Raw genomic sequence first — 25,361 nt, 5'->3', positions numbered from 1 at the left:
AACATGAAGGCTGACAGGAGGAAATTCCCAGGCACAATGCTGCTCTAGGCCTTGTTCTTATTTTAGGCTTATCAGCTCACAAGCATAGTCATTAGCGTCAGGGGCTCACTGTTGAACCCTCACTCCCTCCCAGTCCCCACCGCTGCACCTGGGAGACTGTCGCTGCTCCCCTAGGGACCACGACAGAGCACCACTGGCCAGGAACCCAGTACCCCCCCTGCTGTGGTTTTTAATTGTTGCCACTATGAGTATATCCAAACATTGCCATGCACCCTGGACATATGTTCTGTACAGCTCCCTGTCAGCCATATATCCCCTGTCAATGGTATCCCATACCAGTATTCCTCCATTGCCTTTGTTGAACCACTCTGTGATCCAGAACTCCCTGAAATTTGAAGCCCAATATAATGTCAGGGTCCCTTACTAGGAAATGGCATATAGCGATGGGTTTAAAGGTTATATAAAGAATACGTGTTGACTTGGAAAAAATTCTACATCCTATCTTTTTTTTTTTTTTCCCCCTCCCCCCCCAAGGTTCTTTTAGAAATGTTTCTAAGGAGGCTTCCTCTCCACTTTCTCCGAAACTCTTTTTTTGTTTGTTTGCATATTTTCTTTTTTAAGCACTTTTATTCACAAACCCTAGAATCCATCCAAAGTGTACAATCAGTGGCTCTCAGTATAATCACAGAGTTGTACATTCATCACCACAGTGAATTACAGAACATTTTAATTGATCCAAACAAAAATAAGAAAAAAAACACAAAACCAATCCATACCCCTTATACCTCTCCATTATTGACACTTAGCATTAGTGTGGTACTTTTGTTACAGTTGATGTGAGAATATTAAAATATAACTGTTAACTCTAGTCATAATTTGCATTAGGTGTACTTTTCCCATATACTGCCATTATTGACAACTTGTAATAGTGATCAACATTTGTTCTAGTTCATAGGAAAACATTTGTATATTTGTACTATTAACCACATTCATCACTCACAACAGAGCTCCCTATGTTATATAGTCCCGTATTTCATGCTCTAGTTTTCCTTCTAGTGACATACATGACCCTAAACTTCTCTTTTCAACCCAATCACACACACAATTCAGTGCTGTTAACTACCCTCACAATAGTGTGCTACCATAACATCTATCCATTTCTAAATATTTACAATCAACCTTATTAAACATTCTACACAGATTAAGCATCAGTTCCCCATTCTCTATCCTCATTCTGTCTTCTGGTAACCTATATGCTAGATATTAACTCCTTGAGTTTGCTTATTACATTTAGTTCATATTAGTGAGATATACAATATTTGTTCTTTGGTGTCTGGCTTATTTCCCTCAACATAATGTCCTCAAGGTTTTTCATGTTATGGCAAGCATCAGGACTTCACTTCTTCTTACACCTGTATAATATTCCATCATATGTGTATACCATATTTTGTTTCTCCACTCATTGGCTGATGGATACTTTGGTTATTTTCATCTTTCAGCCATTGTGAATAATGCCACTAAGAACAATGGTGTGCAAATGCCTGTTTGCGTCCCTGCTTTCAGTGCTTCTGAGTATATACCTATAAGCAGAATTTCTGGATCATACTTAGCTTCCTGAGGAACTGCCAAATTGTCTTCCAGAGTAGCTATACCATTCTACATTCCAGCCATCAGTGAATAAGCGTTCCTAATTCTCCACATCCTTTCCAACACTTGTAGCTTTCTGTTTTGTTTTCTTTAATAGTGGCCAGTCTAGTGGGTATAAAATGATATCTCATAGTGGTTTTGATTTGCATTTCCCTAATAGCTAGTGACGTTGAGCATCTTTTCATGTACTTTTTAGCCATTTGTATATCCTCTTTGGAAAAATGCCTACTCAAGTCTTTCCCAATTTCTTAATTAGGTTGTCTATCTTTTTATTTTTGAGGTGTAGGATTTCTATATATATATTCTGGATATTAAACCCTTATCAGATATTTGGTTTCCAAATATATTCTCCCATTGCCTCTTCACTTTTTTGGCAAAGTCCTTTCAAACACAAAATTATTAATTTTGAGGCAATCCCACTAATCTATTTTTTCTTTTATTGCTCGTGTTTTTGTTGTAAAGTCTAAGAAACCACCACCTACCACAAGATCTTGAAGATGCTTCCCTATATTTTCTTCTGATAGTTTTTATGGTCCTGACTCTTATAGTTAGGTCTTTGATCCATTTTGAGTTAATTTTTATATAAGGTATGAGATAGAAGTCCTCTTTTATTCTTTTGGATATGACTATCCAGTTCTTCTAGCACCATTTGTTGAAGAGACTGTTCTGTCTCAGTTGAGTGGACTTGTAGCCTTGTCAAAAATCAGTTGACCACAGATGTGAGGGTCTAGTTCTGAATTCTCAGTTTGATCCCATTGATCAATATGTCTATCTTTATGCCAGTACCATCCTGTTTTGACAACTGTAGTTTTGAAATATGCTTTAAAGTTGGGAAGTATAAGTCCTCTACCTTTGCTGGTTTTTTTTTTTTTTCAAGATGTTTTTGGCTATTCAGGGTCCTTCTACAAAGGGGACTGTTGGATTTTTTTTTTCTGTTGGAATTTTTATTGGGATTGCATTGAATCTGTAAGACAATTTGGGTAGAATTAACATCTTTTTTTTTTCAATCACACACACACACGTCCCCGAGATGGATCCCTCATCTGTCTGCTTGTTGTCTGCTCATCTTCTTTAGGAGGCCCTGGGAACCAAACCTGGGACTTCCTACATAGGAGGCAAGTGCCCAACCACTTGAACCACTTCCACTCCCTTCTGGTTGCAGCTTCTGCTGGTTGTGGCATCAGTGGTTGCAGCATCTGTTGAGTGTGGCATCTGCAGTGTCTTACTGGTTGCAGTGTCTGTTCGTTGCAGTGTCTGCTCATCTTATTTAGGAGGTACTGGGAACAGAACCTGGCACCTCCCATGTGGGAGGTGGGTGCCCAGTTGCTTGAGTCACATCTGCTTCCCTGAGAATTGACATCTTAATGATGTTTAGTCTTCCAACCATGAACATGAAGTAGCCTTACATTTATTTAGGTCTTCTTTGTTTTCTTTTTACAGGGTTTTGTAGTTTTCTGAGTAAAGGTCTTTTACATCCTTGCTTAAATTTATTCCTAGATATTTGATTTTTTTTTTTGGTCGGGCCAGTAAAAAGAGTTTATTTGGGAAGTGGGGGAAAGAACAGAGTTTGCTGAAAAATGGGAGAGAAAGATGGAAATTACACCCCAAGATTTGGTGTGGGCCCCTCTAGGCAGAGAGAGCCTATTTGATTCTTTTGGTTGCTTTTGTAAATGGAATTTTTTCCTGACTTCCTCCTCAGTGTGCTCACTTGTAATGTATAAAAACACTACTGATTTTTGCGTGATGGTCTTGTACCTCACCACTTTGCTGACTTCATTTAGTACCTCTTATAGCTTTGTTGTAGATTTTTCAGAATTTTGTAAGTCTAGGATCATGTCATCTGAATAATATAAGTTTTACCTTTTTGTTTCTGATTTGGATGCATTTTATTTCTTTTTCTTGCCTAACTGCTCTGGCTAGATTTACTAGCACAATGTTGAATCTCAACAGTGGTGACAGTGGCCATTCTTGTTTTGTTCCCAGTCTTAAAGGGAAAGCTTTCAGTGTTTCACCATTGAGTACTATGATGGATGTGGGTTTTTTCACGTATGCCCTATATCATGTTAAGGAAGTTTCCTTCTATTCCTATTTTTAAAATGTCTTCATCAAGAAAGAATGCTGGATTTTGTCCAGTACCTTTTCTGCATCAATTAAGATAATCATGTGGTTTTTCCCCTTCGACTTGTTAATATAGTGTATTTCATTCATTGATTTTTTTATGTTGAACTACCCTTGCATACCTGTGATAAAATCCACTTTATCATGGTGTATAATTCTATTAATATGTTGTTGGTTTCAATTTGCAAGTATTTTGTTGAAAATTTTTGCATCTATATTCATAAGAGAAATTGGTCTATAATTTTCTTTTTTCATAGTATCTTTGTCTGGTGTTGGTATAGGGTAATGTTGGCTTCATAAAATGTGTTAGGTAAGTTTCCCTCCTCTTTAATTTTTTGGAAAAATTTGAGCAGGATTGGTGTTAATTCTCCTTTGAATGATTGGTAGAATTCACCTGTGAAGGCTTCTGGCCATAGGCTTTTTTTTTGTTGGCGGTTTGTTTTTGGTGACTGCTTCAATCAATCTCTTTATTTATGATTGGTTTGTTGAGTTCTACTATTTCTTCTAGAGTCAGAATAGGTTGCTTGTGTGTTTCTAGGAAATTGTCCTTTTCATCTAACTTGTCTATTTGTTGGCATACAGTTGTTCATAGTATCTTCTTATGATCTCTTTTATTTCTGTGGGGACAGTAGTAATGCCTCCCCTCCCATTTCTGAGTTTATTTGCATCTTCTCTCTTTTCTTTTTAAGTCTAGCTAACAAAGAACCTACTTTTGGTTTTGTTGATTCTCTCTATTGTTGTTCTCAATATCTTTTTTTTTTCTCTAATTCTTGTTATTTCTTTCCTGCTGATAACTATGGGATTACTTTGCCGTTCTTTTTCTAGGTACTCCAGGTGTGTAGGAGGGTCTTTGATTTTAGCTCTTTTCCTTTTTAATGTTGGTGTTTAGGGCTATAAATTTCCCTCTCAGCACTGCCTTCACTGCACCCCATAGCTTTTGATATGTTATGTTCCCATTTTCATTTGTCTTGAGTTACTTATTGATTTCACGTGCAATTTCTTCTTTGACCCACTGATTGTTTAAAAGTGTTGTGTTTAACCTCCATAAATCTTTTAATTTTCCCATTCTCTGCCTGTTATTGATTTCTACCTTCACTCCATTATGATCAGAGAACGTACTTTGTATAACTCCAGTCTTTTTAAATTTATTGAGACCTGTTTTGTAATCCAACATGTGTCTATCCTGGAGTGTGATCCAGAAGCACTTGAGAAGAATGTATATCCTGTTATTTTGGGGTGCAGTATTCTGTATGTCCGTTAGTCTAGTTTTTTTTATCATATTATTCAAGTTCTCTATTTCTTTATTGATCCTCTGTCTAGATGTTCTATCTATTGATGAGAGTATTGTTTGAAGTCTCCAACTATCAGTGTAGAGAGAGTCTACTTCTCCCTTCAGTTTTTCCAGTGTTTGTCTCATGTATTTTGGGACACCCTGGTTAGGTGTGTAAATATTCATGATTGTTATTTCTTCTTGGTGGATTGCCCTTTTATTAATATAGAATGTCTTTCTTTGTCTCTTCTAACAATTTTGCATTTAAAGTCTACTTTGTTCAACTCCCACTCTTTTTTTTTTTTTTCAGTTTTCAGGGGATATCTTCTTCTAACCTTTCACTAAGCCTATTTGTATCCTGGGTCTAAGGCAAGTCCTTCAGACAGCATATAGATGGCTCATATTTTTTTAACCAATCTATCACTCTGTGTCTTTTTACAAATTAAATTTATTTTATTTTTTATACCAATATTTCAAGTCACTCCGTTAACAAAAGATAACAGCCTGCAATAACAATAAATCTGCTTTGGTCTGTGGTTACGCTCCTTCCTTATTTTTGTTAATTCCCCAATTTGAGGAATTTGAGACAATGTCCACTCTGACTGCTTTAGACTGAGGGGAATTAGATATTATGATACAGAGGAAAGGAACTACTTTGCTTGCAGTTGAATATATTCCTTGTTTGGGGGTGGGACTTTTTTCCATCCGCATAATTTTGTTAGTTGTCCAGGGCAAGCTTGAAGAACTGGAGAGTAGGAGTTGGCCACAACTCTGATGATTTTCAAGGCTCAACCAGAATATAAAAATTCCAAAGATTTAAGCCTCTGAGAAATATTTTTAACAGGTACACTGAAAATTATAGGTTCAAATAAAAGGAGTAGAAGAATTATAATTAGGGGAATTGCAAATGAGTATAATTATATTATACTGGGGAAATAGATTTTCATATATTCCAAAATAGGGTCCACTGAGGGGGTATTGATTTCATGAGGTTGTGTGGCTTGTCCTATGATGTCCAGACACCACTACATCCCTCAAGAACACTTTAGTTTGAGACTTTGTTTACTGTGGCAGTTTGTGAAATCTGCCTAAGGCCTGTATAAGCATAACCTCTAGAATGACCTCCCAAGTAAATTTAAATTCTCTTAGCCATAAAACTCTGTTTTATTTAATATTTCCCCCTTTTAGTCAATGTCTTTTTCCAATTGCATCACTGATTAATGCTTTGTAATAATCCCTTGGTGCCAGGGAGAAACATCCCCCGGAGTCATGTTCCACGCCAGGTAAAGGTAGTTTTTTGTTTTGTTTTGCTTTGGTTTTTTGTTTTTTGTTTTTTGTTTTGCAGAATTTGGCTTAGACAGAGGTCACATTCAAGTAACACAAAGGTTTCCAGAAGGTAACTCTTAGGTATTATAATTAGGTTTAGTTTCGTTATTACAGGACTGTGGTTCATAAGTGCAAATATTAAGATCAAGGGCTTGGCATATTAGCCTGTTTTCTTTTTTTAGGGAAGTGCTTACATATTCCAGAGTTTTTGCCATCTTTTTTGAAAAAGTAGCAGGACTCCCCCAGGATGGAAGTTTAATATTTTATTAGCTACTGTGTGGGCTTCTATCCAGAAAACATACCTATATGACAATAATATGTTTATATCCCATAGAAGTATGTTTTAGGTACATTTTTCCCATATACCACCCACTTTCAGCACCTTGTACTATGGACGTACCTTTGTTATAGCTCCTGAAAGAACTTTTTTATATTTGTACAGTCTGAGCCTTTTGATTGGGGAGTTTAATCCATTAATATTCCATGTTCTTAATGTAAAGGCCATACTTACTTCAACTACTTTATCTTTTGACTTTCTTATGTCATATATTACTTTTGTCTGTTTTTTTTACCCTTTTAGTTACCCTTATTGATAATCACCATTTTTATACTCTCCTCCAAGTTTCTCACTCTGGTCTTTTCCTTTCTGGTTGCAGAACTCCCTTTAGTATTCTTGTAGGGTAGGTCTCTTGTTAACAAACTCTCTGTTTCTGTAGCCCTGTGACTATCTTAAACTATCCCTCATTTTTGAGGAACAATTTTGCTGGATGAGAAATTTTTGACTTAAATATATCATACCACTGCCTTCATTTCTGATGAAAATCAGCACTTAATCTTATTGCAGTTACTTGGTATGTGATGAATCTCTTTTTCTTTTGCTGCTTTCAGGATTCTTTATCATTGGCATTTGACACTCTGACAAGTATGTGTCTCTGAGTAGGCCTATTCATATTTATTGTTTAGAGTACATTGTGTTGCTTAGACATTGATCTTTATGTCTGTCTTAGTTTGCAAAAGGCTGCTAAAGGGAAAATACCAAAAGTGGGTTTTTTATAAAGGGCATTTATTTGGGGTAAAAGCTTACACTTCCAAGCCTGCAAAAATGTCCAAATCAAGGCATCATCAGAGATGCTTTCTCACCAAAGACCAGCTGCTAGCAGATCCTGGAGTCCTGCCAACAGTGAGGCAAGATGGCAGGTCTGATGGTCTCTCTCTACTTTCTCCTGGAGCTCAGCAGTGGACCTTCAGGCATCTCTCCCTGGGCCTCATCTCCTTGAGCCTCTCAGGGCTTCTCTTTCTGCAGCTGTAAGTGACCCTGGAGTCCTTTTTCTCCCATGACTGGGTCAAAATGGCAGAGCTCCCTTTTCTGTGTGTCTCTATCTTCCTCTTTTTGTCTCCATTTATATGAGGCTCCAACAGGAGAGTTGGAGACCTAATTGAGTCACACCTCACTGATGTAGTGCAATAAAAAGTGATCTAATCAAGTATTCTTTTTTTAAAATATATTTCTTATTTATTTTTAAAAGATTCATATATTACATAAAATGTCACATTGAAAAATATAGGGGATTCCCATATGCCCCACTCCACACACCACTTTTCTCACATTAACAATTTCTTTCATTAGTGTGGAACATTCATTGCAAATGATGAACACATTTCGGAGCATTGCCACTTAGCATGGATTATATTTTATACTGTAGTTTACACTCTATCTCACTCCATTCTGTAGATTATGACAGGATATATAATGTTCTGTATCTTTCTTGGCAATTTTATTCAGGACAATTCCAAGTCCCAGAAATGCCCCCATATTACACCTCTTTTTCCCTCTCCCTTCAGCAACTCCAGTAGCCACTGTCTCCACATCAATGATATAATTTCTTCCATTACTAGAATCACAATAAGTCTATAGTAGAAAACCAATAAGTCTACTCTAGTCCATATTTTATTCCCCAATCCTGAGGATTCTGGGATGGTAATGCCAATTCCACCTCTGATTGAGAGGGGGTTTCCACCCTATATGGTTGATAGATGGAACTCGCTTGCTTGCAGTTGTAGACTCTCAATTTCTTGGTGTAGTGGTTTTCCATCCTCACCTCCTTGTTAGTTGTCCTGTGTGAGTCCAGTGAACTGGAGAGTAGGTGCTGCAACTCTCCTAAGGCTCAGGGCATATGGACAGCCCAGAGATTCAAGTCTCTTGGACATACACCTACCAACTCCAGTGCCAACTATAGATTCAATGAAAGGAACAGAAGAGGCATGTGTAGAGAAGTCACATCTGAGTCCAACACTGTCACACTAGGGAGCACAAACTCCAAAGTAAGGCCCACTGGCAATCTGCCATAACCGTAGGACCTGGCTGTCTATGAGATCCTGCTGAGACATGCATAAGCGTTACCTCTGGGATGACCTCCCAACTCATTTTGAAGTCTCTTAGCCAAATAAACTCATTTGTCTTTACCATTTCCCCCTTTTATTCAAGGTCTTTTTCTAGCCAGTGCTTGGTAGTAACCCCTTGGTGCCAAAGAGGCTTATCCCCAGGAGTCATGTCCCACACTGGGAGAGAGGTAATGCATTTACTTTCTGAGTTTGGCTTAGACAGTGGCCACATTTGAGCAACATGAAGGCTCTCAGGAGGCAACTCATAGGCACCCTACAACACTAGGCTAAATTACAATTTCAACAGCAAAAAACTCATAAGCATAGTCGTCAATATCAAGGGCATATCAGTGGATCATCCTTCACTGGTCATTGCCCCTGTTGTACTTGGGGGATTGTTACTATTCCATTAGAAAATGTAGTAGAGCTCCCCAGGATGGGAATTCAGTATTCTTTCAGTTGTTGTGTGAGTCTCTACCCACTCTGGCAATGCCCCATGAACATTTGAACATATTTATATGCCTTATATGTATGCCCAGGTGAACTTCCTCTCATCTAGCTCCCATCACTGACACCCCACACCAGTACTTCTCCCTTGCCATAGTTGAACCCTTCTGTGACCCAAAATTTCTTCAAAAATGAAGCCAAGTATACTGCTGAATTCAATTAATAGGAAAATGAGAAAGTAATAATTTAGAGAGCTAAAAGTAAAAGTTTTTAAAAATTGGGGTATTAAAAAAATGAAAAACATTTTAAAATTTTTTTTTGATGTTTTGCCTTCCATTGCTGTAACTGTTGTCCCATATGTACAGTGGCAATTTTTTCCATTTCTTCCTCAGCGTCTTGATGTTTTTTCATTATGCCTTCAAAGAAGTTTTAGGTCACAGTAAAGTCACATACAGAATATAGGGGACTCCCATATACCAAACAACCTCCCCCTTTCCCCCTTCCCTATTAATGATCTTTTTACATGTGAGTGGTACATTTGTTACAGCTGATATACAAATATTGAAATATTTTGGTTAGTAGTTTACATTATGGTTTACATTTTAGACTATATAGTTTTATAAATTTTTGGTGAATTTTAATGTGTCCTGTATCCATCATTACAAGATCATGCAGAACACTTCCATTTCTCCCTAGCTACCCCCTCTTCCATCTATTCTATTCCTCCCTCCCTCTCCCCTTGGGGCCAATAGCAACTACCAGGCTTCACTGCTTGAAGGACAAGATTCATAGATACTTCCAACAACACTGAGGGCTTGATGCACTAGTCTGTCCTCCCCTATTAGGAACCACTCATGCTCTCGAGAGACACCCTGCCCTCCATTTGAGAACATATTGGGTCTCCCCAGGATAGGAGTACAACGCCTTGCCACTCATTATATGGGTCTCCACCCACTTATATAACACACTATGACAAAATGAACACCCACACACTCCCTGGAAGTCTGCTCCAGGTGCACCCTGTGCCGAATGCCCCCCCATCCAATACCCTAAACCATTAACCCTTCCTGGTCCTATTGCCAAAAGAGTCTTCTCAACATTACCCTATGTCTTCTTAATATCCTTTATCTCTTTAGCCATCTCCTTGAATTGACTGAGATTTGTTTGAACATCTTTGATTAGTTTTTCAAATACTCTTATCTTCTCCAACCTTATAACTTGCTCTTTTGACTAGACCATATCTTCCTGTTTCTTAGTATGGCTTATAATTTTTTGCTCATAAATGGGCATCTGATTATCTTGATGAGTTTACTCTGAAATTTAGATTCTCTCTCTTGACTAAGAGTTTATTGTTGATTTGCTTTGTATTAATACAATTCTTTGACCCTTGGTTCATCAATGTTGCCCAACTAAAACAGGGCCAGTGACCCAAAAAGCAGTTGCACACCAGTCCCAAGTCAGGGAAGATTCTGTATTAGTCTGCCAAAGAGGTGCCAAAGCAAAGTACCAGAAATCTGTTGGCTTTTATAAAGGGTGTTTATTTGGGGTAAAATCTTACAGTTACAAGGCCCCAAAGAGTCTAACTCAAGGTTGCTTTCTCACCAAAGTCAGTTGCCATGTATTGAAGCAAGATTGTCACTGATCTCTACAAGGGTTCAGCCTTACCCTCTGGGTTTCCCTTCTCTCAGCTGCAGGATGGCATAGGACATGTCTCTCAGGACTTCCACTCTCTCCTTGCATAGGGCTCATTTCTTCTGGGCCTTCTGTATGAGTCTTGGCTCTCTTCCCAAGGTCACCTGCAAGCTATCAGGCAAATGGCTCAGGTCTTTAGCTGTTTAAGACTTCTTTCTGTCACATGGCAGAATCAAAATTACAAAGGTCTCTCCTCTGGCATGTCTCTTTTCTAATGAGTGTCCATTTATATCAGACCTCCAAGGGATGGGGAGTCAACCGGAATTATACCTTACTGATTTGGCCTAATCAGAAGCCCTAACTTGATTTTATCAAGTAAACTTAATCAGAGGCCCCTCACTGAATTTAATGCAGTCAAAGAGTATCACACCCAGAGGAACAGATTAGTTTAAAAACATAACCCTTCTCTTTTTGGGATTCATAAATAATCTCAAACTGTTACAGAACCCTAAAAGACTAATTCTGCTTCCCAAGGCTGGGTTTTCCTGGTGTGCTGAGCAGATAGCAATCTTCACCCAAACATCTCTACAATGCCTCCCTAAAGGTGTGCTTTCCTGACCTGCCCAGCAGGTGGTTGTCTTCCGCAGCCTATTCCCTGCAGCCCAGGTACTTTTCCTGCTCTCTACTCACTTTCCCAGCTGTGAGTGGGAGCCATGGCATGGAAGTGCCTGGCCAGGTTGGGTTAAAATGATGTGACCTAGCATTCCATGTTCCCTGGCCAAAAGATGGATCAGTGTTGAGCCACGTCCTGCCCCATTCCTGGGAAAGTAGGTTTACGTGGCCCTCAGTCTGCAGCTGCCTGCCAGACTCAACAGAATCTGTTTGCCCTGAGAGTGGGGGATGGACCCCAGAACCAGGCAGAGTTACCATTTCTCGAAGCAGTTTCTGCAGCTGTTTGTCCAACGCTTTCTTGGGTGCTGCACAGCACTCCCCTGATCTCCAGAGCCTTAGACCAGTTGCTCCAGACAGTTTCTGTCTGTCTCCTAGCTGTTTTGCTGGAAGAGAACTGAACCCTGCAACTCCCTAATCCTACATATTCCTGGGAGTCTTAATGCAATCCTGATTATCTTGATGAGTTAACTCTTTAGGCTAGTTTCTCCTGCATGTCTAGAGTATTATTGTTTATTGCCTTTGGGTTAAGCCTTTTCTTTGATTCTTGGTCCAACTTATTGTGGAGTTAGAATAACCCGTTTTTAACTGTCCACATTTTCTCAGCTCTTCTTTATCTGATTCTTGCCCTGTTTCTGTGGTACAATTTTTAAGATTGTCCTTTTTGTGCAAATTGTTTCACCTCCAGGAGAAATTTCCTTTCCTCTGTTCCTTTTCTGGGAATCTTGATCTATTCTGTTTGCTTTTGTGCAGAATTTTCTCCACAGCAACTATAATTTATTTAAATTCTTTCCCTCACTCAGTGTCCTGTTTTACTTACACTTTTCATTTCTGGGACCCTTCTGTCTCACAGCAGTTCAGTTTAATCCCCCACCACATTTTTTTTCTCTGTGAGGCTTTTCTACATCTGGTTTCTTCCCTGTTAGGTTTTCCCACCACAGGGAGCCAGATGGAGTCAGTCAATCCAGAAAAGTGGGTCAGTCCAGAAAGGTGGGTCTCTCCAGAAAAGTCTGTTTTGCATGATCCAACAGAAACTGGATTGAGTGAGCACCTCACTTGGCCACAGTTGTTCTCTCTATCGCCCTCCTCTGGGGCCCTTTTTTATGCAGCACTCCTCAGCAGCTTGTGTTCCACCCTGTGCCTCTGCAGATTTAGGACCCTGTACCTGGTTATTCATGGAGTTCTAACTCCCTGCTGGGGGTCTCTGTAGTGTGTCCAGGGTATGTGTGACCTGGGCCATTGTCTCTGAGTCACTCCCAAGCTATGTGGGACCAAGTGAGAGGCAGGAAAATAGATTAGTGAGCCTGGGGCCAAAATTACCTATCTGATATTTTTGTTTTCTTTAATTCAGTATTTGTGGAGTCCTTCTCCAGTCTCTAACATCCTCCAGAGTTCTAAGCAAGTGGGATTTGTCCTTTTATTTGCTGAATCTCTGGAGAGGTCTTTTCAGGGAATGTCTTATGTCACAATGTTGATGACATTCTGGGGTCGTTTTTTTAACCTCAGAAAGCTTTGCTCTCACCCACCTCCTTTGTGCTGTTATTGGTAAACATATTGCATTTCTCTATGTCATTGGCCCAACAATACATTATACATATTATTTAATACAATTATTTTTAAGTCAATTAAGAGAATAAAGGAGAAGACATACATATTTGTTACCTTTTAGAATTATATAATAACCTTTACCAGTGCTCTCTTTGTTGTTGTTTTGTTTTGCTTTGTGTATGAATTCAGATTATCATCTGGTACTTACTTTGTGCTTGAGGAATTTTCTTTTTCCTTGTAAGGTCTGCTATGAATAAATTCTCTGTTTTTGTTTATCTGGGAATATTTTTATATCACTTTCAGTTTTGAAAAATTGCTTAATATAGAACTCTTCATTGACAGAGTTTTCTTTTTTCTTTTTTTAAAATTAATTTTATTTATACACATTCCATATCCACCAAACATCCACTCCTCATAACCCCTCCTCCATCCCCTGATAACCTCTAATCCACTTTCTTTCTCAGATTTGCTATTTCTAGACATCTCTTGTAAGTGACATCATGCAATTTTTGCCCTTTGTGTATTGCTTATTTTACTGAGCATAATGTTTCAAGGTTCTTCCATGTTGCAGCAGTTCTCAGAACTTCATTCTTTCCTATGACTGAATAATATTCCATTGTGTGTCTATACCACATTTTGTTTGTCCATTCATCTATTGATGAGCACTTAGGTTGTTTCTACCCTTTTGCTATTGTGAATAATGCTGTGATAAACATTGGTATAACAAATATTTGTTTGAGACCCTGCTTTCACTTTCTTTAGGTATATACCTAGTCATGGAATTGCTGGATCATATGGTAATTCTATATTTAACTTTTTAGGAACTGACATATTGCTTTCCATGGTGTTTGTACCATTCTACATTTGAGTGCTTTGCCCATTTTTTTAGTTATTTGTGTTTTTCTTGTTGCATTGTAAAAGTTCTTTATATACTCTGCATTTTAAGCCCTTATCTGATAAATGGTTTAAAACTATTTTCTCCCATTCTGTGTGTATGAAAGTCCTTGATAATGCCCTTTGATATTCAAAAGTTTTTAATTTTGATGAACTTAAGTTTATCGGACAAATATTTCTTTGAGCACTTTGAATATGTCACCTCATTGCCTTTTGGTATCCATTTTTTTCTGATTAGAAGGCAGCTGTTCAACTTATCAGGATTCTCTTGTAAGTGATGTCTTTTACTCTTTTTTTTTCTCTCTCTCTATTTTATTTTTTTAATGTTACATTCAAAATATATAAGAGGTCCCACCCCCTCACCCCACTCCTGTTGTCTTTTACTCTTGCTGCTTTCAAGATTTTCTCCTTGTCTTTGGCTTTCAGAATTTTTACTATTATCTGTCTGTTTGTGGATCTCTTTCTGTATATACTACTTGGGATTAATTGCGCTTCCTGGATATATAGATTAATGTTTTTCAATAAATTTGGGAAGTTTTCAGCCACTATTTCTGCAAATAATGAATTTTTTTTTCTGTTCTTTTCTCTCTTCTCTCTTTCTGATGTTCCCATTACACATATGTTGATGTGCTTAACAGTACCCCATATTTCTTTGAGGCTATGTTTATTTTTCTCCAATCTTCGTTCTCTTTGTTGCTTGCATGCTAAATCTCTATTGATCTATCTTCAAGTTCACTAATTGTTTTTTCTGCTAGATCAAATCAACTGCTGCACCCCTTTTGGGATTTTTCATTTACTGTATTTTTCAGCTGCAGAGCTTTCATTTGGTTCTTTTTGCAATATTGTTTATTTGATGTGGTATTTCTTTATAGCCTAATCCAGTCACATTTGGACTTCTTTGGCGGAATAGTTCTTGGGAGATCCATGTTTCATATTTATTCAGACCCAGGAGAGCTCCTCTCAGCAGTCTTTCCCCAAATGCTCTCCTGCAAATTAGTCAGCCTACATAGTAGACTATATCTCCAATGAATATATCAGTCTACTCCTAATTGCCTTTCACCACAACTGCTACTGTTATTAAGAGTATTTTTGGGTTTGAATTTCTCCATGCTCTGTTGCAAATGAAGTCTCCTTAGGAAGAGATTAGGAACTGTCTGTTTTAAGGACTGCTTCTTCCTCCTCACTGCCCCCCAGGGAGAATTTTGAACCTCAGTTCTGGAGCTGGGGTGGAAACAATTTATCTCTGCATGACACTTCTGCTTTAGAAGATGAGTGCTCAGGGAGGGGGGAAAGGCTCCAGGTTTTCTTATCATACCTCTCCTAGAATGGAACCACCATCTTACAAGCTAAGGAGAAGTTGATCAGAGTCCTAATATTCTTAGTGGTGCTGTGCTCAAGGTGGAGCCAACATTCCTCCAGTTTACCATTTTCTCAAATTTGGAAAAATTTTGGCTATTATTTCTTCAAATATATTTTCTTTCCTCCCCTTCCTCTGTGGACTCAGTTACAAACATATTAAGCTGCTTGAAGTTGTCCCACAACTCAATGATGTGCTCTTCTTTTTTTTTTTTTAATTCTGCTTTCTTTGTTTCATTTTTGTGTAGTTCCTATTGCTATGTATTTGAATTCACTAATCTTTTTCTTTGCAATATCTAATCTGTCATTTATCCTATCCAGTGCATTTTCCTTCTCATACATTGTAGTTTTCATCCCTAGAAGTTTGATTTGGGTCTTTTTTATATCTTCTATGTTTCCACATAACTTTTTGAATGTAAAGAATCTTTATAGTAATTGCTTAATATCCGCCTGATAATTCTAACATCTGAGTCAGTTTCCTTTGATTGTTTTACCTCTTCTATGTGGGTTGTATTTTCCTGCTTCCTTCCAGTTTTGTTAGTTTTTTATTGGAGCCAGACATCGTGAAATTTACCTTGTTGGATGCTGGATATTTTTTCATTCTTGTAAATATGTTGGAAATTTGTCCTAGGATACCATTTTGTTTCTTGGAAACAGTTTGATTCTTTTGGGTCTTGCTTTTAAGATTTGTTAGTATCAGACAATGTTCAGTCTATGGCTAATTACTTTCCACTACAAAGGCAATACCTTTCTGAGTACCCTATCACTACTCTGAAGTTTTATCAGTATTGCTGCTGGAAACATGTATTATTTCCTGTCCACTTTGAGTGTCAGGCCCCATTACCTTTCTTGTGGTTCTTTTCCCAGTCTTGAGTAATTTCCTGATCACTTCCCAGCTGAATAGTCAAAGGGGACCCACTGAAGATCTGTAGAGTTCTCTCTGTGTTCTTTCTTGTTCAGTACTCTGTACTGAAAACTCTAGCGGCCTTTCCTCCCACAGACTTTTGTTTCTGTCTTTTCAATTGGGGAAGTTCTCCCTCCTCCATGATATGGAAACTCTCTCAAAAAAGAAGTAAGCTGGGGTATTTAGAGGACTTACCTCATTAATTTCTCATCTCTAAGGGAGCACTGTCCTTAGTTACTTAATAATCAGTGTCTTAACAAACCATTATTTCATGTATTTTATCTATGTTGTAAGGTGTCAGTATAAATCTGGTCCTTCATCACTTCATCTTGACCAAAGGCCTAAGGTCATATATTTGAGCTATTTTTAATCCTTATTTTTATTTTATTTTTCTTCAGGAGACTACCCACAAGGCCAGTATTTTGTTGAGTGGTAAAATTAAGGTAGAAAATGGCCAGATTTATCAAAACCCAGTCACCTGGCTCAAGGATCTGCTAGGAGGCAAGAGTTCTGTAACCTGGAATTATGCTTGGAGTAAGGTGGGTCATTCTTAACTGTATCTCTAACTTTAAATTCAAATGAAAGGGTATATATTTTTTTTTATGATGGAATCATATCTTTTTATTTTTTTTAAGAAATCTAAAGATTTTCAAGTCTGTTGTCCTCATCTGCCCCTTCTGTGATATGCTACATGTCTTCCCCTGCAATTCGTATTTGCCAGAATGCCTCATGAAGGGCTGCATGGCTGGGTGGACCTCCTTCCTAGTTCCTCACCTAGTCTCAGAAATTATAATGCTCCAGATTTTATTCCTTCAGGTTATCCCTCAAGTGATTTCAGGGCTTTGTAATACCATATAGAAAACATGGGACCACTGGTGTAGTAATAATTTAGTTAATAAATGTTATTAGTATTCTAATCAAATAAAGTCTAATCTTCCCCAAAAGATAAAAGGAATTGGCAAGGAGCCTAGGAGCCACAGAAACTATTGTACATTTTTATGAAATTTATCTCATACACAAATTGCCAGCTTCCCAAAGCTAACTCTTTTCATTCAAACGGCCCAGACTCTTAGTAACTATTCTCTCAGCTCTGGTTTCTGAATTTTAAGTGCAGTTTACCACTAATAATGATTGACACTCTTAAGGTCCAGTAATCATCCACCTCCAGATGTCCATGGCACCACTTTGGGAACAGGCTTACTATGACCCAGATACCTTCAACCTCCACTAGTCATAGCAGTAGGTCTCAATACACCAGTAATAAGAGGCACAACTTCCTTGCTTCCTTCTCTAACCCAGCTCTGCCATCTTCCCTCTTAGCCCCTGCTCTGTGTCCCCAGACTCTGCATGCCAGTCTCCTAGACCTTTGTGGTAGAAGCTTTAAGCACTATGTTTCAGTTCCTTCACTTGCAGCACATTTTGGCTTTTCTCTGCTATATAGCCTCTCTACCTTTCTTTTTCTTCCTGAAGTTTTTTCCTCCCAGCCCCTGAATTCACCAGCTCATCTGTTTTCAGTTGACCTTAACACCTTTGTCTAACCCTTTCCATGGATTCCTAATTTATATTTGCATGTTAGTAATTAAATCTTGTCAATCGAAGTCCATTTTTATTGCAAGCTTTCTTAAATTTATGATAAATTATATTGTTTTGCCAAACTAAATTTATGCTCACAATATGAATATGTTATTGAGTGCTATAGCTTAGGTTCTTTTGAGCTTAACATACCTGTACTACAATGTGCCATCCCTTTCTCTCTATTGGGCCTGCTGCATTTCCTACCTTTGAATAACTAACTTTCATATCATCTGGCTATCACTCTGTACTAATGCCTCATTTATATGTCACATTGCCTCTAGTCTTATCAGCCATGCCAGTTAGAATCATACTATTTACCACCTATATGACAGTGAAGCCAAGTGTAAATGTGTCCACTAAAACTAGGACAATTCTTGGAAATATGATATTCATACAGATTATCTGAGCAGCCTATATTAACCACTTTTTCTAGCTTCTTAAATTGATATTTTAATATCTATAGGCATCCCCAGGTGGCCAAGCTCCATTATACATCTGTTACTCTAGGTAAGTGTGATTCTAGTTGAGGGCATGCCTCTTTCAAATATAGCCAGCCATTCCCACACTGACATGCCCCTGCCCAACCCTTGCACTGTTTCTACAGAAACTACAATAAAGATACGTTCTCATTCTTACTTGCTCTCTCTGTCATATGACTGACCCTGGTGCTTTCCCCATGTGGCTCTGTGTGGCATGTGGCCCACTCCCTTGGAAACTATGAGTGTAATAAGTCTTTCAAGCTCTTCTGGTCTGTGTCTGGCCTTACTATACCTCACGTGAGATAATATGAACAAAATACAGGTTTAGATTATTAGATTATTTTTTAGACTATTCTAAAAATCAAAAGAGTTTTAAAAATTATTACCATGTACTTATTTACTTCTAGTAAATGCCCTGGACTGAGAAACACCACTCACCTGAGTTTCTTCTCAATATATAAAAGCTTTTTGACTTGAGGTGACTCCTGAATTCAGTCACTTCTTGATGAAAGGAGTTTTTTGCTACATTGGTAAATGTGAACATTTCTGCTGACTAGTTCTGAGAATGGTGATGGGGGTTTGAGTCTAGTGGTTTCCAGCAAGAAATGTCAGAAAACTAGTTCTTGCCCCTGTATCAGACAGTGGCAGAGACATCAGACACAGAGATGACTCATACCTCCTACCCAAGCAGTTAGGTTGCTGCACATCTTTGCCAAGGAAATCCTGATAGTTAATCCCAGCAGGCATCATTGAGCACTCTCTCTGCTACAGCCTCCCAACTTATGTGGCAGAGTAAGCTCTCAGATGGGAGACAAACCAGGCTTCTAGACCTGATTCCACAGTTGATAATTTTCATAGTCTGGGCAGTAGTTTTCAATCCTGGCTACACATTAGAATCACTTAGGGACCTTCAAAAAACTACAGTGCCTAGTAGACCCAGTCTCATAGATTTAATAGTCTGGATTGGGGACCAGATGTCAGTATAAGAACTGAGCTTCCAGCAATTCCCACGTTCCTCTCTTAGAGCTATTACATAAGCTAAATTTGGATCCTAGAATATTTAGTTCAGGATTAGAGTTTGAGTCCTGTGTGGGTGTGATAGCTGTTTGCTCTTAGGCTTTAGCTGACTGAAGCACAGGCACTATTATGAAATGCACGGTTTAAAGAAGTGCCCTATTTTGACATCTTTTCATTCATTAGCTTTATTCAATACATCTCTTACCTTGTAGAAAATATATTTTAATTCACTGTTTTCTTAAAGCCATATTCTTTGTTGTTTGAACTGGTAGGTTTAACATCTTCTACTCACTAAGAGTATAAGGTACAATTTTAACACCTTTTATTGCCCATCACTAACTAATAAAAATATACTTTATATCTGAGAAATAGGTGAAAAACATTGAACCTGAACTTTGATGCATGTGTAAAGTGTGTTGGACATTGTCAGGGCATAACAGGAAAAAAAAACTTTAGTTTCTAATGATTGGTGGTTTAGAGAACTGGCAGATGACATTCAGGGGCCTCTCCATTCCTTGATTCCAACACTGGGTAGTCCAGTGGTCCAGGTCTGCTCTGTCTTCATTAGTAGGCTTTTTTTGTCTAGATACCTCTCAGATCCTTAAGCCTTCCTCCCTCAATTCAATTTAACAAGTATTTATTGAGCACAAATGCATATTCTGAGGCTCAGAGAATTTAAAGATCTCGCTTAAGAGCTAGGACTTCAGAGTCTCAGACCCAGTAGGGTCAGGTACTCTATGAAGTGCTTAGAGTATAAAAATGAATATGACACAGATTTTATCCTCAAAGAGCTTATTGTTTAGTGGGGACAAACACATTAACACATAATTTAACTTAAATAAGTGCTGTGACAGAATATGGGCATAGATGTTATGGGAAGGTCATTACCTGACCTTGAGCTTACCGGAGGATATCCTGGAAGAAGCAATGTTTTAGATAAGATTTCATTTCTCACGGTGAGGCCGACCTGTAGGATATATTATCAGAATGTGCTAGAACTAAATGTGAAGTACCCAAAAACCCTTGGGCTCAGCACATTTCTGGCAGATGTTAGCCAGTCTGTCTCAGCCCAACACATTTGTGAAGATATATCTGAGTTCTGATCCTTTGAACCGATAACAGCATCTAAGTCCACAAAGTCAAAACTTGAATGTATAGGCCTGAAGTGTTATTAACTTAATCAGTTCAACATCTGATTTCTTCAAAATTACTATTACTTTTTTGGATTAATTTTATTAATGCAACATTAAATTTTTAAAATGTTTTAAAGTAGCAGATGCTGGATTAATGGTTATTGAATAAGTGAATGAATGATAGAACATCAATAATGATATACAACAGGGGTCAGCAAATTTTTTCCAAAAAGACCCAGATAATATATATCTGGGGCTTTGTGGATATATGGTCTGTGTTGCAACTATTCAGTTACGCTGTTGTAGCACAAAAGCAAACACAGACATGCAGTAAATGAATGGATGTGGCTATGTTTCAGTAAAAGTCTATTTACAATTAAAGGTGGTGGGCTGGATTTGGTTATAGACCATATTTGGCCAACCTGTGATACATCACAATCAAGACTTTACAAAAATTACTATTTGTAGAAGCTAGGTCTACGTAAGGTAACTTTTATAGAATATGTAATTTTAAAATTCTATGTTTAATTATGTATAGATAACATATCTTGGGAAAGAGCTTTTGGAGTATGTGTCTGAGGAAGAACCCATACCTCCAGAAACAAACCTAGTATCTCAGCAACATCAACCTTGTCTTCCAGGTACGTGCAGAACAACGCCCTTTTTCAGTTGTGGGATAAAAACATCGCAAACCAAGAGAAAGCACTCCATTTTTAAGCACAATTGATTCTAGGAGAATTTAGGAAATCACACCTTCCCTTACAGTTCCTTTCTCTGAATCTATGCTGTACTTAACTTTGGCAACATTTTGTAAGTATCATGTAAAAAGGAAAATAGTTATTTTTCCTTCTCAAAGACATGATTTGGTTAGTTGCTCACATTTTCTAAAAACAAGTACTAGAATAAATCTGTGCTTATTAACATATGCAACTTCTGCTTTTCGGAAGGAAAAACCTTAACCTGAGAAAACTGAAGAGGTTCTAGGCTTCACCAATAAAAAAACAGATTTTGAAATGATGTGGGGAGGGGCAGCACATATTTCTGAAAAAACAGAGGTAACTGATACTATGTTACCCTTCTCTGCTGCATTGCCCCCTCTTGTTTTCCCAGTGTTCCTGTCTCAGACAACATAGGCAGGGAGAATGTATGAAACAGAAAATGGTGATTCTGTGATAACCAGGATCAGGAATCAGATAAGATTTCTATCACCAAACCCCTAACCAGGGTCTCATCAGTGTTCTTCCTTTCTTAACCACCTCAATAATTCAAACTACCTTACTCTCCTAATCTTTTTTTTTTTCTTTTTTTAATTGACTTTGTAATAATATTACATTAAAAAAATATATATATGAGGTCCCATTCAATCCCACCACCCCCACCCCACCTCTCCCCCCCCAGCAACACTCATTCCCATCATCATGACACATCCATTGCATTTGGTAAGTACATCTTTGGGCACCTCTGCACCTCATGGTCCACATCATGGCCCATACTCTCCCCCATTCCATCCAGTGGGCCCTGTGAGGATTTACAGTGTCCGGTGATTGCCCCTGAAGCACCATCCAGGGCAGCTCCATGTCCCAAAGACGCCTCCACCTCTCATCTCTTCCTGCCTTTCCCCATACCCATCAGCCACCATGTCCACTTTTCCCAATCTGATGCCACCTTTTCTATGTGGACATTGGATTGGTTGTGTCCATTGCACCTCTATGTCAAGAGGAGGCTCAGATTCCACATGGATGCTGGATGCAATCCTCCCACTTTCAGTTGTAATCACTCTAGGCTCCATGGTGTGGTGGTTGTCCTTCTTCAACTCCATCTTAGCTGAGTGTGGTGAGTCCAATAAATCAGATTGTAGGTGCTGGAGTCTGTTGAGGCTCAGGACCTGGCTATCACATTGTCAGTCCAGAGATTCAAATCCCCTAAATATATCTCAAACCCCAACACTAACTGCAACTCCAGCACATTAGCATGAAAGTCTTATGAAGAGAGATCCCATCTGAGTCCAGATTCATCACACATAAACTCCAGTTCCAAAGATGGCCCCTCTCCTAATCTTTATACCTGAACCACTTATGTAATCTATTGAGGTCCTTCCCTTTCACAAAAAAAATGGCTTCAGAAAAGGATATATTCTCTTCAGTTTCCTCAAGTTCTTTTCATCATTTTAGGGAAACAAGCTCATAATAACAACAGTCATGAGAAGTTAAAAGATTTAAGAAACTGGAAGATTCTTAGAGTAACTCATGGTTCTTCCTTCCTAACCCACACTGCAGATCTACTGAATCAGATCTTTGGGGCAGGGCACAAGAATATGAATTTTGAAAAATTATTCTTATGCAGCCAGCCTTACTATAGACTTTAGATGACTAGCAGTATTTGGTTTCTTATGCAGATAATAATTTGAAACTTCTTGATATTCAGCTCATTTTGATTCCTGAGTATGGAATACCTACCCCCACTGCCCAACCCCCACCCCCCCTCCACACACACACATATACAAACTTGAAGGAAAGCTAAGCAAACCCTTTCTACTAGTTTCTAACCTCAAGTTAAAGCAGGACAATAGATTCTTCCTTATATCATCAACGTCATTTGCCCCTTCAGATCTTCTGGTTCCAGGCAGGTATTTTCAACAACCCCAGCAGACATTTCCTTCCTCAAAGCACCCAGTTTCCCTGATAAGTGAGCATAAAATCAGAACTAGGTTCTGAACTGCTGGTTCTGTTGCCTGCAATACAAACAGCTTCTTGTTACTAGTTTCATTCCAGAAATCCTGATTTTTCTTTTCTTTAAATATTTCAGTAAATGTTAATGCTAATTTGAGAACTTTGGAGGTACCGTGTGATAACCAGATTCTTGATACTATCATCTGGATCTGAGAATCTACAGGCAGTTCCCTGCTGACATGCAGTAGGCTTATGTTGGAATTTTGTTTGAACTTCTTTGACTTATGATTCTTTTGCACCTGGTTTTATGATATTGGAGAGAAATCCAAAGACCTGGCAAATTAGAAAAATACAAACTCTCTTTATTACAAGCAAAGCATTTGAGAGAAAAGTTTGCTCCCTCTTCTGCATATCAAAATATGGTCTTGGAAGTTGTGGCTCTGACATTGTAGAGAATAGAAAGTCTAAAGGAAAACCAAGTCCATATGGCTTTCATCAACCTCCCTCAGATCCCAAGTATAATCCGTTCTCCTACACTTTTTTGGTGTTCACTCTCTTCAGTGTCCTTGAGGTCAAGTAAAGTATTTTTTGGGAATAAGGGAACTAGGAAGAATCACTATGCATCCCATTTTGAACAGGACGGTCCTCCTGATCCAACAAATTTATTAGTAGCACTCCCTTTCACTTTCAGAAGGGTTCTGGTTAGATGACTCAGTACAGGAATCAAGCATATAGGGTTTGAAGAAAGCGGAATGTGGACTAGGGGGGAAAAAAGAAAAAAAAATGAAAAGACTCTTCAATTTCATGTATTTGTATTAGAAATTTAAAATTGTATTTCAATTTCTATATACATGTATAGATTCTAGCATATTACTGTGCAAATAAATGATCAAATCCCACACCTACTACTCTATATTATAAATAATGCTAATTTTCTAGTCTTTCTCCTCTACTAGACTGAGAAGATTTTTGAGTACAGGGAGACTCTTATGGGTCTTTGATTCCTGTCATTCCCCAGTGCCTAATACACAGTTGCTTCCCAAATAAATTTCACTGAATAATATTTACTAAATAAATGAATGAATGAGTGAATGAAAGCATGAATACAATCCAAAGAGGATCTGGATTTATGGGAAGTGGCTGTAGCTCAATCAGTTGGGCTTCGGTCTAATATGGGAAGCCCTGAGTTCACCTCCCGGGGCCTCCTTGTGAAGGCAGCCTCGCCTACATGCTGCGGAGAGCCACTGGCCCACAAGCACCACAGAGAGCCGACTCAGCAAAGTGATACAAAAAAAAAAAAAAGGGAGACAAGCAACAATGCAGAAGAGTGCACAGCAAACGGACACAGAGAGCAGACAGCAAACAAACTGCAAGGGGGTGGATAAATAAATACACAGAAGAATGCACAGCGAATGAACATAGAGTAGACCTCACACAGAAAGCCGCAAAGGGGGTGGGGGCGGGATTAAAAAAAACAAAAACTGGATTTACCTGTTGTCTTAAAAGGTATGCAAGCCTAGACCTCATGTGCTATATCAGAACTTGTGAATAATTCAAGAAATCGTAAATGGAATTTCAGTTGGTGAATATTATCTCCTTTATCTGAATTTGCTACTTCTAAGTGTAAGATCATGATGGCCCTCCGCATTTTCTCAACCAGGAAATTTAAAAGAGAACTATTCCTATCTCTCTTCCTTTAAGCTGTGTCACTTATCCCTGGGAGGGAAATACAAAGGGAAAATCTAGCGGGGGAGGAAGTGGGTGCAGCCTGGGTTCCTATCATTCCAGCTGTGGGAAAAAATTAGGATCACTATAAGATTTTTCTCCTCAGTAGAAATAGGGCACACAGTGTTTGAAACCATAGAAGGACCCTAAGAAGTCAACAAGTATATCTCCACCCGCATTTTGCAGATACAGCACCCATAGAGGCAAGGGTGGTAGAAAAAATTAACTTTAAAATCACTGGGCTAACCAGGACCAGGTGGCTTCACAGGTGAATTCTACCAGTCATTCAAAGATGGTCTATTTCCAGTCTTGCTCAAGTTCTTCCAAAATATTGAACAGAAAAGGATGCTACCAAACTCATTCTGTGAAGCCAATACCAAAACCAGATAAAGATACTATGAAAAATGAAAATTACAGACCAATATCTCTAATTAGTATAGATGCAAAAACCTTAACAAAATAATTGCAAACCAAATCCAAAAGCACATTCGGAGAATTATACACCGCAATCAAGTGGGTTTTTTCCCAAGAACACAAGGGTTTTTCAGCACAAGAAAATCAGTTAGTGTG

The 25,361-nt window shown here is 38.4% G+C and overlaps 1 protein-coding gene across 1 annotated transcript in view; it reads left to right on the top strand.

The window, feature by feature from the left end:
- Nucleotides 1-25,361, top strand: part of ANKRD31 (ankyrin repeat domain 31) — a 235,287-nt gene that overhangs the window by 193,931 nt on the left and 15,995 nt on the right. The window contains exons 23-24 of the mRNA XM_058274931.2: nucleotides 16,592-16,732; nucleotides 20,936-21,038. Of these exons, the coding sequence (XP_058130914.1) occupies nucleotides 16,592-16,732; nucleotides 20,936-21,038 (244 nt within the window). The remainder of the gene's footprint in view (nucleotides 1-16,591; nucleotides 16,733-20,935; nucleotides 21,039-25,361) is intronic.

This window comes from Dasypus novemcinctus, chromosome 2, assembly GCF_030445035.2.
Source record: "Dasypus novemcinctus isolate mDasNov1 chromosome 2, mDasNov1.1.hap2, whole genome shotgun sequence".
In the NCBI taxonomy this organism is placed as follows: domain Eukaryota; kingdom Metazoa; phylum Chordata; class Mammalia; order Cingulata; family Dasypodidae; genus Dasypus; species Dasypus novemcinctus.
The sequence above is the reverse complement of the archived record's forward strand: the minus strand, read 5'-3'. Positions and strand labels throughout refer to the sequence as shown.